At 34.1% G+C, this 15649-nt stretch overlaps 1 protein-coding gene across 21 annotated transcripts in view; it reads left to right on the forward strand.

Moving 5' to 3' along the window:
* The window catches only part of MYCBP2 (MYC binding protein 2), a 204488-nt gene that overhangs the window by 166565 nt on the left and 22274 nt on the right, over positions 1–15649 (forward strand). For 19 of the 21 annotated variants that reach the window (XM_074815495.1, XM_074815481.1, XM_074815485.1 and 16 more), the window contains 12 exons: positions 1297–1466; positions 2257–2501; positions 3192–3359; positions 5028–5185; positions 5621–5820; positions 7043–7192; positions 10026–10186; positions 10750–10906; positions 11565–11789; positions 12425–12490; positions 14705–14944; positions 15080–15178. In XM_074815495.1, the coding sequence (XP_074671596.1) occupies positions 1297–1466; positions 2257–2501; positions 3192–3359; positions 5028–5185; positions 5621–5820; positions 7043–7192; positions 10026–10186; positions 10750–10906; positions 11565–11789; positions 12425–12490; positions 14705–14944; positions 15080–15178 (2039 nt within the window). The remainder of the gene's footprint in view (positions 1–1296; positions 1467–2256; positions 2502–3191; positions 3360–5027; positions 5186–5620; positions 5821–7042; positions 7193–10025; positions 10187–10749; positions 10907–11564; positions 11790–12424; positions 12491–14704; positions 14945–15079; positions 15179–15649) is intronic. The other 2 variants (XM_074815477.1, XM_074815499.1) reach the window with 1 other exon arrangement.

Genomic DNA, 15649 nt, shown 5'->3' on the forward strand with positions numbered 1-15649 from the left:
ATTCCCGTGTCCATCTGTAAAATATATTGCACACGCACATTCTGGTATTAGTTACTGTTAGGAAAATATGTCAGGCTGTCTTATCTAACATTTTAACACAGTTTGGTATATAAGCTAAATCAAAGCTTAGACACACATAAATTATTTACGTGCTTGTATAAGTAATTTTAAGTAATTATGGATTTGAGCTTTTAAAGATGCTGGAGAAGGTTGTTTAAAACAAGGCCAAAACAATGAGCTGACTTTACAGTAGCTCTTCAGAAACATGCCATTTGTTACCCTTTAGGACTTGAAACTATGCTGAGAAAATTGGAAGTAAAATTAAAAATATGAGATTGATTAATTAAGGTTTCTGTGTTGCCAGAAGTTTATTATTATTCTGCTGTGAACAGTAGAAAACTTTTCTTTATCTACTGTGTCAGCACTGGGAATCAGTGACTTAATTTTTTTGGTTTAAATTTATCTTAAAAATAATAAAAAATTCCAGTTAGAGTCACTAGACAATTTGTATTGTAAAATACAACCCGAGTCTGTTGTTTTGTCTCTTCATGTGGGTCCCTGAATTTTTTTCAGGGGTTTGTTTAATTTTAGGAAAATTAGGTAAATCAGTGCTAGCTAGGCATTATCTTAGCTAGTCAACTGAATTCAAAAGATATGTAAGTTGTGTTTTCTTTAGAAATGGGATCACTAACAGAAGGGATTAGCTACGATGTAGCTAGTAATAAGTAGCCTTGTTAGAGACAAAATGATTTCTGTGTTTTCTAGATTGTAAACATAACTAATTATTTTGCCAGTAAATTCAGGCTGATGTTGTATGCGCTCATTTTAGCACTGTATGAAAAGTTAAAGCAAAATTCAGGAGCCTTATTACGCAGCAATTATCAATGCCCTGAATCTTTCTGAAAAACAGTAATCAGCAAAGGAATGTACTTCATTCCCTTTTAAGCTTTGTTAGAGAGGGGTGGTTTTTTATGTTTGTTAAATTATAGATAATGTTGGCTAACACATAATGCTGACCTCACCATCACTTAACTGTATGAATAGCTGTTGATGCTTTGGACAAGTTCATAATAAAAACTTGAAAACTACAGTGCATCTGGATTCTTTGGATACTGCTGGAATACATGGACATGCACCTTGTTTTTTAATCAGTTCAGAGAAACAGAAAAAGAGAAAATTAGGCCAGGAAAAGACAAGTGTCTTCCTTCCCCCTCCATCCCTCTTTTACAGTAATAAATAATATAATAATAATCTTTCTTTTGAAATAACTTTTTTTCATGTTTTTCCCTGATGTAGGTTGTGGCCGTTACGCAGGTGGCCAAGGTTATAATAGCATTGGGCACTTTTGTGGAGGATGGGCTGGTAATTGTGGCGATGGTGGTATTGGAGGAAGCACTTGGTATTTGGTTTGTGATCGATGCAGAGAAAAATATCTCCGTGAAAAGCAGGCAGCAGCAAGAGAGAAGGTATTTTCATCTGTTTCTCGTATGCTTAGCAGTCTATCTGCTTAATAGTACTGTGTTCACAACTTGAACATAAAGTAGACCCAGTTTAAAAAATTTGGAATTTCAGAATTCTGAAAGGTTTTGGAATATCCACTTATGTCATTGATAGGTTTAAAATATTAAGATAGAAACTTTGCTGATTACTTCTGACAAGATTTCTTCCCTTCAGAGGGTAGCGTTTTCAAATTCGTGAAGTAATTTTATTTTTTTTACCCCAATACAACTGCAGCATAGGATGTAATACCTAATTTTTTAGAAGTGTGTGTCAGTTTATTTAACTTTGAATTCTGTTTTATTTGCCTACTGAAATATGTTCTTTATTTAACTTTATATGTTTATAGTTTCTTTAATGATCTTAATCACCCAGATGATTGGATACAGATGCCAAACACTGGGCAAACTAGAGCAATTTTTAATGGGAATAGTACCAAAGGTGATGTTCTTATGTTGGTCTTCCATGACCAATTTCAAATTCTTGCTTAAAACCTCAACATGCTTTAAGATAAGAAGAGCAATGCTAATTCAACTTTATTTTTGAAACTTTTTGCACACAAAATTCATCCTTAGGCAAACATAAAAACTTTCAGCTGTTTATTAGAAGTTTGCAATGTTATGAAATTAATAGAAGTGCCATTTTGTAATAGAAAGCATTTTGTAACAGGAAGAATCAAGCAACTTTAGTTTAAGTGACATTGTCAGCTTTTCCTGTGATGAAGTATAATTTAAATATACCCTTTTTAAATTTCTCTAGATTAAACAATCTAGGAGAAAACCAATGCAAGTTAAGACTCCTCGTGCCTTGCCAACTATGGAAGCTCATCAAGTGATTAAAGCCAATGCACTGTATTTACTGTCACTGAGTAGTGCTGCTGAGCCCAGTATCCTCTGCTATCACCCTGCAAAAGCATTCCAATCTCAACTTCCCAGTGTCAAAGAAGGAATTTCTGAAGACTTTCCTATTAAAATGCCATGTCTTTATCTACAGACTTTAGCAAGGTAATTAAAGGAATTTTATGAATGTTAATTTTAATACTCTTCTATTTATGGTGTTGAATAAAAATGTGTGTATGAACTAAACTGAAACTTACATAGAAAAATACATATTTTCCTAATTCTTTATTATCTTTGTTCTTCTTTCTCTCTTGTTTCCATAATCTTGTTTGATTTCTTAGACTGTATTTGCTCCAGGGGTCAAATATGCCCTGAGTAGCTTTTGGATGCTAAGTATTTTTTAACAGTAGTTTAGTTTCTCTCCAGAGAATTTAGAATTTCCTGAAGGGTTTAATTTACCGTGTTAGTAGCAGACATGTGCTACTTTCGTCTCTTCACAGCTAAAAATAGTAAGAAGGAAACCAGAAGACTTGTCCTTACTTGGTATTTCTAAGTAGATTTCACTGTAGTGTCTCATGTTTATGATGGATAGACATGAGCCTAAAATACATAATGGAAATATCTAATGAAAATCCTAGAAGATAGCAAAGGGTGATCTCCACTCCCTGTTTGTTGAAAATGCCATTATATTTTCCACGAACACTTGTAAGCCACAACCAGCTTAAATGCGTTAGGTGAGGAGTAAATGAATAGCATCAGCTGGCGAAATGTATTGGCAAAGAACTTTTGTGCATGTGTGTGTTTCAGGAACTTGTAATCCTTAATCCTAATTTTAAAAATCTTAATTTGATGCAGGCATCATCATGAAAATTTTGTTGGGTACCAGGATGACAACCTCTTCCAGGATGAGATGAGGTATCTGCGCTCAACTTCAGTACCTGCACCGTACATCTCAGTTACTCCTGATGCAAGCCCTAATGTCTTTGAAGAGCCAGAGAGTAACATGAAATCTATGCCCCCAAGGTACTTCCTTGTAATTTTAGGTACTATATACAAATGCTAAAGCACTAACATAACAACAATTTTAAAAAAAAAAAAAAAAAAAAAAAAAAAAAAAAGGAAAACATTGCTGTAGTTAAGTAGCTAAAGTATCAGATCAGCCCAGATCAATCTCTGAAATGGCAGCAAAAAAGTTGAAAACATATGAAGCTGTAGTTAGAAAAATATCTTCAGTGAATCATAGCATATCACATATATTTTCAACCACTAGTAATGCAAGTTTGGATTTGAAACTCTTAACTATAATGCAAATGAATTGCTTCTCTCTAGAAAGGTCTTGGTTTTAGAATGTAAATACAAAAACCAGTTTATTCTATTCATCCATAGTCCTTACTCCAGGCCTGTTTATTTCCCTGTAGAGACAAATACAATTTTTCCAAAATCTCCAGAACTGCAGAACTCAAAAAGTGATCTAAAGAGCAATGGTCCAAGGACCGTACCTCTTGCGAATTCCTTAAAAATGCAGCATTTTTTTCCCCTTGTATTTCTGTTTAACACAGCTGACTGTAGAGCAGATTAATGACCTTTTTGAAAGGAAGTAACTGTTATCTTCCTTTTAGGATTTCATGCTGAAAGGAAGTTTGACAAGGAGGGAATTTCATTACCTTATGTTTTTCAAAGGAAATCTTGCTTCTTCTTCCTGTGGGAAGTTAAAATGTCACTGAAGAAATGACAACTTAATGCTATCTAGGACCAAGAGTGCTAGGTGGTTTCTGTCAAGTTAAGCCAGTTTCTTATCTCATTAATTTTACTATGATCTAATTCAAATAATTACAGAATTTTTTGGTTTGCCGGGGAAAAAAAGGCTCTTACTGTTGCTTAATAATAGTCTGAATTCAGCTTAGATGCTCGGTGTTTTCAGATATCAAACAGTGATTCCTCATATTATAATGAGGATGTAATGAGGAGAAAACTTGCTTTTAATCTGTTTTTATTTCAATCTGTTATATTTTATACTGACTGCAAAAACAGTTTATTGGAATGCTACAATCTACAATGTAGTCTTTTCAGAAATAGAACTTTTCTAACAAAACTCCTTAAGAGTGCATCGTATCGGTATATTCCTTTATTAAATCTGTGGACACCATGGTCTCCTGAGGCCTGTAGGGACAGCATAAGCTGGGAGTTCTTCTGCAGACTGTAAGAAGTCCACTGAAGGTAAGGAGTAAAACATGTTGGAGGTGTAGCGGTAGCAATTGAAAATTGGCTTTAAGGCTAATGATGTTAAAAACTTTTACTTCACGTAAAGTTCTAAATTTCAGTTGGCTTGCATATTAAAAATTCACCCCATAGACTTTTCACATGCATTCTCGGGGCAAATTTGGTCTGAAACTCCAATTCAGGCATGATCTGAATGTTTGTATTCTCTCTAAAAAATACCTAAATTCTTGAAACTTACTGTGTACATCATTACATTTGTTTATAAAGCACTTGCATGCTTTTTCACCACATGTAATTCTAATACGTGTTCCTTCTTTTCCAGCATTTAAACAGTTATTAGGTACATGACAAACTGTCATGCAGTAGTAGCATTGTCATTATGAGATTCATGTGTCTTTAATGTTTATGTATAATTCAAGTATATGCTATGTATTTGTTAATAGGTCTATAACTTCACTGATTTCTTTGTAGTTTGGAAACCAGTCCAATAACAGATACAGATCTTGCGAAGCGTGCAGTCTTTCAAAGATCATATTCAGTTGTTGCATCAGAATATGACAAACAGCACTCAATTTTACCAGCACGTGTAAAGGCAATCCCTAGGAGACGAGTCAACAGTGGAGATGCAGGTAAGGGCACAGACATTAGAAGCATTGAAAAATATTCAAGGACATGGCATTGGATTTGCAGTTCTTCTTGGAAACCGTAGACAAATACAATTTTTATAAATACATGTAATGACTTTTATTTCTGTTTATTAAAAATCATTAGCTGTTTGTTAATCCCTGTAAAATTAGCCTACGAACAGCTCAGGAATTACAGTGCTTCTGAAATCTGTGGTGCATCTTTTGTGCTTGATTTAAAAGTTAATGGTGTTTTTTTCTCAGTGGAAGCATAATTTTTCCTTTATTTTATCCTAATTGCTTTAACACATTTTTCTCATAAGAAAAATGAACAAAAATATCATTGCGAAAATTGCTCTATTGCTTTTTATTTTTACTGTGGCTATAAAATTAAAATGCACAAAGAATCTAATGTATGCTTATTTTTATGCTTTTGAATAGAAGTGGGGTCCTCTCTTCTGAGACATCCATCTCCTGAACTTTCTCGGTTAATCTCCGCCCACAGCTCTCTTTCCAAAGGAGAGAGAAATTTCCAGTGGCCAGTACTGGCATTTGTAATACAGCATCATGATCTGGAAGGACTTGAAATAGCAATGAAACAAGCCTTACGGAAATCTGCTTGCCGAGTCTTTGCCATGGAGGTATTAATGTACTAATGGATCTTGCATGATTAAAATAAGACGTTTGTAAATTCTGTCTCAGGTTTTTTAAAAATAATTTTTATATAGATTAAAAAACAAAAAAAAAATTTGATAATGTGCAGTAAACCTATTCTAAAAGTTCACTTAATTGTATTATTAACTCTAAAAGTTACTAATACAAAAGCATTGCCTGTAAACCTTTTTTGATAGTATGTCTGTTGTGTAGAAAATCTCTGATAAAATATTATTATTAAGGCTGCAAAAATCAATTATGCACATGCTGATCAAATGAGGAAAATACAGTATCTTCCTGGTCTTACTTGCCATTCCTTTTTCAAATCTTGGACTGAGTATTCTTTCTTTAGAATTGTTTTGTTGCTGGTAATATCTAGATATTTCACAACTTCCCTCTGAGATGGGTGAATGCTACCCCTGTTTTGTAGGTAGTGAATGAGCGACCAAAAGATCCATTAAAGGTCAGTTACTTCAATAAAAGCTGCAAGAGGCATCGTTGTTGAGGCCATTTTTTTTTTTAACTTCAGCTAAGCTTTAGTAAAATTACTTCTGAACTTGTATAGAGCATGGGTATTTTTCAAATATTTGTAACTTGCAAAAATATAGGTGGATTTTCTCAGATAAAGTAAAAACCACACCTCTACTGTTAAGCACCACTCATCAAATTTCCAAACATCAACATGCAGAATTATTGCAGCTTTTAGAAGACCTTATAAGAATGTTACAATTTTTAAAAACCTTTTTTTCCTTATTATGTTGATTTTTTTTTTTTGAAGTGGCATAATTGTTCTGATGAATTCAGTCAATGGCAGAAACCAAACAAGGAAACCGAAACTCAGCCAACAGACTTATAAAGGTTCTTTACTTTGTTAACCAGTTTAAATAGTAAGGAGTGCTGCCACCTCATCCTGTAATAATCTCTGAAAATACATAAGAATTTTGATTTTTTCATCCTTAAAGCTTTTTTCAAAGAACTTGTTTTTGTGTATGGTGTTTTTGAATTACTTTGCTATGTTCTCTGCAATATAGTTGTCACTTTAATAAACTGGTTTAGCTATAGAGCAATGCGTCTTACTTGAAGACCTCTACATTATTATTTGCCTGTCCAAAAGCATCAGTGCATCTCCTTATATAAACAGTTTAAGAAGTTGTTTTACTCCAGATTTGCTTAACCAATTGATAACTCCTTGTATGTATTTTATTTTAGGCTTTCAACTGGCTTCTTTGTAATGTCATTCAAACAACTTCTCTTCATGATATTTTATGGCATTTTGTGGCTTCCCTGACTCCTGCACCAGTAGAACCTGAAGAAGAGGAGGATGAAGAAAATAAATCAAATAAAGAAAATACAGAACAAGTAAGTGAGGCTCAGCATTCCTTTCATAAATACATTATCTCTGTTGATTTTGTAGTCAATGTAGAAATATTTTTATTATGTGTAAAAAAAAAAACAAAAAACCAAAAAAAACCACCCAAAAAACAACAACAAAAAAAACACAAACAAAAAAACCCCCAACAAAAACCGCCCACAAACAAAAAAAAAAACGAACCAAAGAAACAAAAAAGGCAAAACCAAACGAACCAAAAAAAACCACTTAATCCTCTCTCTGTGAAACAGAACCTTAATTATGGAATGAAAATTTCTAGTCTTAAATTGTAGTTGAACTCTTCTGATAGTCATAGATAAATTAATTTTTCTTCTAAAATTACCAGATTTTGTATGCTGATGAATTACAGTCTTTTAATGTATTATTTGTGTGAGTATTCACAGGAAAGAAGGAAAAAAAAATGCAAGCACATAGCTAATTTAGTAACAAAAAAATTTACTGTTTGCTTTTTCTTCCTCCTTTGCCCCCCAAGAAGATGAGAGAGAAGAGAAGATATTTTTCAGAGAAGCTTTGTTGTACTGTCTGCTCTCTTTCAGTGCTTTTAAGAAAAGTCCGTAGTTAATTCTGAAAATCTATAGTTAATTTAAGGAAATATATACATAAAAATAATTATATATGTAATTAATTATATATATACTAGATATAGTTAATTTAGTTGTTTAAGAAAAATCTGTAGTTAGTTCTGAAAATGTAGCATGTAAAATGGTATAGTCTAACATATCAGTCTTCTGAAAGGTATCTTTATACAATCTATTCTAGATTTAGCTCTAACTGAAAACATTATGTCCACAATCAATAGCTCAAGAAATCATACTAGTGCAGTTAGTAAATTGGGGTAACTTTTATCACTTCAAATCTAATCCAGCTTTGAAATGAGAAGTTCTGAAATGAGTCTTTTTAGCATTGCAGCCCTGGTACATTGCTACAGTTGTTTATAAAGCAACTGTAATCTTGTAATAAATTTTATGTGGGATATCAACTATTCCATGTTACTGTATCAACATGCAGATTTATAATTCTACTTATTTATTTTCAAGTGTACCAAATTCTTCTATGTATACGTTAAAGCTGATTTTCAGTAGCTCTGTGTATTATATTCTGAATATTGTTTCTGTGCTTGGCTCCAACAATTTTCTGCCTTGTAATAATTTCAACTGCTACATGAAAAGCACTGCTAGAGTGAGGGAAATGTGTTCCCACTGGTCCTTATGCTGGTCAGCCTCCAAAATAGGGACCTTTACTATATAAAAGAATAAACAAATACTGTCTTAGATGTAGTTTGGATAACAACTGACTGAAAGGTAAAGGGTATTAGAAAGAAATGTTAAAATAAGCCACTTCTTCTTTGGTGGGAATGCTGCTTTTCTTTTAATTTGAAGGGGGAACTTAAATATTTCCCTTGGTCACTTGGCCAGGATGACTAATTTTATGGCACACAAGAAACTGGCAACGGTTTTCAGCTAAGTGTTAAATATCACTGAGGTGATGTATATTCAGATCACAAAATCTTCCTTCAGTAGTCTGATCATACAATAAAAAAACCCATGTAAATGCATGTACACAGTGTAATAAATCCAAGGCTTTTCCACAACTGGGATTAATTTCCTTATGTGAAATATTTTTACATATTCTTTAATATACTGGGAGAGGGTGAGAAACCCCAGTGATGAATTCTGTAAAAATGGAGGATAGGGATCTAGAACCATAAATGGTTTTTCGTGTAAGGTGTAGGTTCAATGGCAGTGTCCTTGCTAAAGCAAAACAAAATGCAAGAATTACTAAGCTGCAGGGGAGATGGGGGAGCAGTGTGCTATCTGTGTAGATAGGACCCTTGAGGGGGAAGGGGAATGCCTAGAGTTCAATCTCATGCTTCCTACTTCATATGCTGAGAACACTTTATCACATCATGCCCTCCGGGAAAATACAAAGAAATGTCTGTTTTGATGATTCTTGTCTAGTCAAGCATGTGCCTAAAATTCATTTCTAATAATACCATAGCATTTCCAGTCCTTCAAGCAGTCAAGATCCGTGGGAAACCTACTTGCCAGAATATACATATACAATTTAATGGGTTTAAAATACGAAGCTTGAATCTGGCTTTGGATGTCAGTGTGTTGGGGGACATGCAGCTGGGTTCCGTGGTTCAAGCAGGATCAGATTTTCTTTTAAATAAGCAGCAGAGGAAATAAGTCGTATCCTTTGTAGATGAGTATTTCCCTACCTTCTGAAACAGAATATCATGGTCAGAACCTCCTTCCTTTTCTCTGCTACTCTTCCCCATCACACACCTTGCTGGCCCCCACCCTTTTCGGTCCTCTGCCACTGCCTTTGTACGCACTGCCCACTGGAACTTGGCTCCCAGTGCAAAGCCATTCTGATACTGACACAACTTAACTAAGAATCATTATTTCCATATCTAATGAAATAAAGCAGCTGATAACCTTAGCTTAATTAGCAAGTTTGTTATGGCTGAGTTTTGCTGCTCAAAGAAGTTGTTATTTACAGCTGGAATATGTTATTTTTTTCTAGTTTGTTTTTTTTCAGATTATTGCAGTGTAATGTTTCACATCTGTAAATCATGAGAAATATGTGGTATATACAGTATATTTCCCAAATTCCTTGTTAGTTTCTCATGTATAACTTGCTGTTGTAAAAATTCTCTGACAGGAACTGCTTTGAAGTTCACATTCATTATAGGATTGTTGCAGTTGTTATTAAACTAAATATCACAAATATTTTTATTTATTTAACCTTTTTTGTCTGAAAGTCTATTAACAACATAGAAATTGCTTTGCATCTTAGGAAAAAGACACAAGAGTATGTGAACATCCTCTGTCAGATATAGTGATTGCTGGCGAAGCAGCTCACCCATTACCCCACACTTTTCATCGCCTTCTGCAGACAATCTCTGATCTTATGATGTCTCTTCCTAGTGGTAGTGCATTACAGCAAATGGCCTTAAGGTAAGCACAAATTAAGAAAAGTCTTAAGAGACTGGAAACATTGTAACATTGTAGATGAAAAGTTTTTGCAGTGTGGATAGGAAGTTTGAAACAACTTTATGTGCCTGTGTGAAAAGGAGCATGTCTATCCTTATGCATAGGAAAGATGTATGTAAAAGGTGTATGTATGTGTTTATACATCTAAATAATATTATTAAATTCTGTACTATATCCACTATGAAAAAGCCACATATTATTGAATAATATGGTAGAATCTGTGTGTATGTGCGTGGTAGTGTAATACCTTTTGCTCAGAAATCTGTCATCTGAATAGTATCCTTAAACTGTTTGAACTTTTTCCTGTGTCTCTGTCTCAAAAGATACAAATTGAATGATTCTATTCACTGTTAAAATTCTAAGAAAAGTTTATTCCTGCCTTCTTCAAAAAGGTGCATAGAAACACTTAAGATCCTGCAAAAATTTGAAGTTAAAGGTTTATAGAAAATATTTCAAGAAGTTTCACTGGTAGGTTTTGTCTTATAAACAATATTCAAAATTTCAAAGTCTGCTAAATGTGTTTTCAGGTGCTGGAGTCTCAAATTCAAACAATCTGATCACCAGTTCCTGCACCAGAGCAATGTTTTTCATCATATCAACAATATTTTGTCTAAATCTGATGATGGAGACAGTGAAGAGAGTTTTAGTATCAGTGTTCAGTCTGGTTTTGAAGTCATGAATCAGGCAAGTATTACATGTGTCTCAGAAGCAGAAATCAATTGTGAACAGCCTGTACTTCCTATGATAATTCTGTTTGAATTAAAACATTCTTTACTGCAATGTCATATTTCCTTGAATGTATCTCAGTTTGGGATCTTGTTGCTGATATTCAGGTTCTCATATTTAGCTTTAGAGGTTCAAACAGTGACCCTTAGCCTGAACATCACTCAAACCTAGATTTTGGAGCAGTGCTTTTAAGTTCTTGTTTGCAAATAAGGTGTTTGTTGATCCCTTACAGTTCATTTAGTTAATTCATTTGGTTCATTGATTTAGTTCATTTTTTAAATGCTGTGTACTTCCATTTCTTACTTGTTTATATCTTCTTTTTTTTCCTTCTGTTATTCTGAGGAGCACAAATTAATACTCCCAATGAATATTTTTAAGTGTTTTCTTCCATTTATTAATACATTTAGGCATTTACTTATATTCATCTGTTAGCTATTAATATTTCCGTTGGTTTAAAGGGCTGAATAATTAGAACCAATAAATGACAAATTTTTTCTTTAATTCAGAGAGCATATTCCTCAGAAGAGAAATGTCTGTATGGCTTTAAAAATTGTAAATAATGCCTGTATTTTGGCTCACTTTCAGTTATTTTACATATTTTCATTTGTTTTCACAGGAACTGTGTATAGTGGTTTGTCTAAAAGATCTAACCAGCATTGTTGACATTAAAACATCAAGCCGACCTGCCATGATTGGCAGTTTAACAGATGGGTCAACAGAAACATTCTGGGAGTCAGGAGATGAAGATAAGAACAAAACTAAAAACATCACAATTAACTGTGTAAAAGGAATCAACGCACGTTACGTGTGTGTTCATGTAGACAATTCCAGAGATCTTGGGGTAAGAGGAAAATGAGATTAAATGTCTCCCATTGAAGGTGCATAGTCAAATTTGTATGTATTTGTCAATCAAGAACCACAGTTTTCTTTGTCCAGTTCAGTTTGTAATTCTAATTCAGAAGCTCACATTTCAGAGTAAAGTTTCTAATTCCTGTGGTTTTGAAAGCAGTCCTTGACATGATCAGACCAATCCAACTAAATTCGCAGTTTGCATGAACCGAAGACTGGGAAACTTAATTCTCAGTGGCACATGCAATTTTGGATGCATTTTCAAGCATTTAATTATTCATAAGTTACTTTTCCTCCACACGATTTCTATAGAAGCATTCAAACAAGGAGTTTTTATAAAATCCAAAATATTTTCTAGACTTCCTACATTCATGTTGATTGATCTGTACAGAAATGTTAGAAATATGTCTTTAATTCAACTACAGGTTTTAATACAAGGAGCAATTTTTTTTTTTGAGAGCTGTGCTTTGGAATTCTTTGTGCTTGGTTTTGATCACTTTGAAAATATTTTTTTTGTAACGAAACAACGTGTTTCTCTTTTATGTACATACTCTCATAATACAGAAAAAATAGTCAGAATGGTCCTCAGTTGAAGTGTGTTGTACTTCTTTTGCTTGTCTGTTGCAGAACAAAGTAACTTCAATGACCTTCCTAACTGGCAAGGCAGTAGAAGATCTCTGCAGAATAAAGCAGGTAAACATTTTAACAGTTGTCACTGAAAAATTGCTGTCATTTTTTGGCTGCATATAGCAGAGATTTTTCTAAGCAAATATTTTCCATTTCTTACAGTAGGTAAATTGTTTTACAAGTATCAGGCATCATTCTTGGAAAAGACTCTATTATTAATGATAGAATTCAGTTATACATACTGAATATTGCTCAAGCTTTTAGCTTTTACTGAAACAGAACAGGGTAATATAAAATGTTCCTTTTATTTTTTTTTATTACTACAGCTGAAAGGATAAATGATCATGTAAAACATTTCCAAAAAGACTGTTTAGGTTGTGTTTTATAAGGTACAACAAGCTGTTTGATTTCTTCTAGGGTATGCATATCTGAATATACCTGAAATAATTGCATTAAGTAGTATTACATGTTGTTAGGTATTCTTATGCCTGGCTTCCTAGTGTTGCACTGTCATTGCCTTTTATCTACTTCATGGAATCATTTTTCATTAGAGAAATGCAGCTTAAAGAGTTAGCAGAATTAAAATGCCACAAGAAAGGAGAAAATAAATCATTTATGCTCACACAAGTTTTTCTAGTTACATGGTCTAATACACGTTTATAGCACACAGTTTAGTTCTCAACTTCAGGTAGCTGAAGACTTCTGTCCGGTGACTCACACTCAGAATGGTATTCAGTCTTTGTACTTCTATTGCTGAGCCAAATGATAGATGCATGTTTTTTACACAGAGAACAATGTTTTGTATTTTGGCACTGATGTGAGCCATCAAAGGTATTTAAGGTTTCAAGCAGGTAGTTGCCATTTTGGGCTTAAAACTTTAATATTTGGGTTATTGACAGTCAGTGGTAAAATTCTTAAAGAAGCAGCATTGTCTTATGGCAGAGAGGGTTTGTTTTTCTCTACCTCTTACCCTTAGAGAACATTTAAGACAAAGATGCAGCTCCAAAGGGTGTTGTTACAAATCTGAAGAAACAAAACTTCAGTACAGTGGGCTTGTACTAAATGGTGAAGTAAGAGTGCATATATATATGTAGACAGATAAAAAGTTTGTGTGTGGGATTTCTCTGTGAGTCTATGTGTGTAGATACAAAATACAGATGGGGACACACCTCCTCCTCTTGGAGATTTCTTTTTTTTTTGAGAGGACTCACTTGGTATGCCTGGCTATCCAGCGAAAGCAAAGAAGGCCCCAGCAGAGCTCAGGCACTGGACACATGGTCATTCATACAGCTTGTTAGCTTGCTCCCTGGCCTTGTTTCTGTCTGCTCAAACACAGTGCCCAGGCATTCTTCCAGGGGTGGTTCACTCCCAGAAGACAGGCAGGACTTGATGCAGCTTTGCTTCCTCTTTGCTGAACAATCCTTGGACACTTCTCCAACAGGTTTTTTATCTTCAAACACACCTATATACTACACCATAACTCATGCATACCCTGGCTCAAGTATTTTAAGAAAAAAAAAAAAAAAGCCTTGTCTGCTGCAGCATAGTTTGGTGCAGACATTGAGAATTAGCGTAGAAATGGGAAAGAACAGATACTAGCTTGATTACAAATGAGCCCATGGATACAAGAGGTGGCTCACTTGGCTCAGGGCCAAGTGTAACTTAGGCCCACTCAAGGTTGCTCTGAGCAATGATGTGAGTCGCTGCACCCTATCAGGTTTTGGCTTCCAGTAGTGACATCACAGTTTAAATCATACAACATTATTTACGTTCTTTTTTTTAACTATATTTATTTTAAAATTAACTTAATTTGATTTTTTTACAATTATTAAGTCAGACATTGACTTCCACAGTTACAGTTTCTTTGGCAGGGGTTTATGTGAATAAGGATGAAATTGTGTGTTATATTTTCGGTTAAATTATGGCAGGTTTTTTTAAATTACAAGTAGTGAGGAAATATTAGTTCAAAGTGGTTTTTTGAATGTGTGAACTGTTGCTTAGAGGATAAAAGGGATAGATAGGCCACTATTTCTAATAGGCTTTAAAGACAAAAAATAAATTACTATATGTCATTTTTTTTTTAAGTTTGAAAACTTTTTTAATCTGAATTCATGAGGTTGAATATTTTTATAATTAAATATGATAGTCTTACTTCTCAGGATGGAAATTTCATAGCAAACCCTGTATTGGTTCCAGTGATACATGATGGGTTTGTTTAGAGGTAGGTGACTTTTTGTTTGATGTAATGTCAGTTCCCATCTTTGTATTCCTGTTTAATAGGTAGACTTGGATTCAAGACATATTGGCTGGGTAACAAGTGAACTTCCTGGGGGTGATAATCACATCATCAAAATTGAATTGAAGGGTCCAGAGAACACACTAAGAGTTCGACAAGTGAAAATTCTTGGATGGAAAGATGGTGAAAGCATTAAAATAGCAGGCCAGATTTCTGCAAGTGTAGCTCAACAAAGAAACTGTGAATCTGAGACACTGCGAGTATTCCGACTTATTACATCCCAGGTGGGATTTTAATGATGTGTTTACGGTGAAAGTTATATAAACTGTAGACTTTAGTGCTTTATGTTTTAATGTAAAATGTCACATCTGCACAAGTTTGTCTTTGAGATAAGCTAATTGTCACTGTCTTTCTTCCAGGTATTTGGAAAACTCATCTCTGGAGATGCTGAACCAACGCCAGAACAAGAAGAGAAAGCACTGTTGTCTTCCCCAGAAGGAGAAGAAAAAGTACACAATGTATTTATTTGTATTCTATCAATAATACTTTGCTGAAAAAATTATCCAGCATGGTTTTCAGTATTTGTCCTATGTCTTATGCTACATAATTTTCAGATCAAAACAGAAGTGAAAGTCACAATTGCGTATTTTTTTAAAATTATCATTAATTTTTTTATTAGTAAATTATAATTGGAGCATGTCGTTAATGGAAACATCGTAGCAATGGTGGTGCAATTTATGCCTACAATTACAGAAGTACTTGGCACCTGCAGTAATGGTCAACCTGAAAGTCCTTCTTGCCCATTGCCTTGTGCCTTAAGAGGGGCTCTGTTGATGTTTAGAGAAAAAGTATTAAGAAACTGCACTAGCATCCTTTTTACCCATTATACTCTCCTGTATTCCAGCAAGGATTAGTTTAAGAAGTGTTCCTGAAAAGGTCACTGTATCTGGACTGTCATGTTTAATAGCCAAAATTGGACTGTATGAAAG

This window comes from Strix aluco, chromosome 2 (assembly GCF_031877795.1).
Source record: "Strix aluco isolate bStrAlu1 chromosome 2, bStrAlu1.hap1, whole genome shotgun sequence".
NCBI classification, from domain to species: Eukaryota; Metazoa; Chordata; class Aves; order Strigiformes; family Strigidae; genus Strix; species Strix aluco.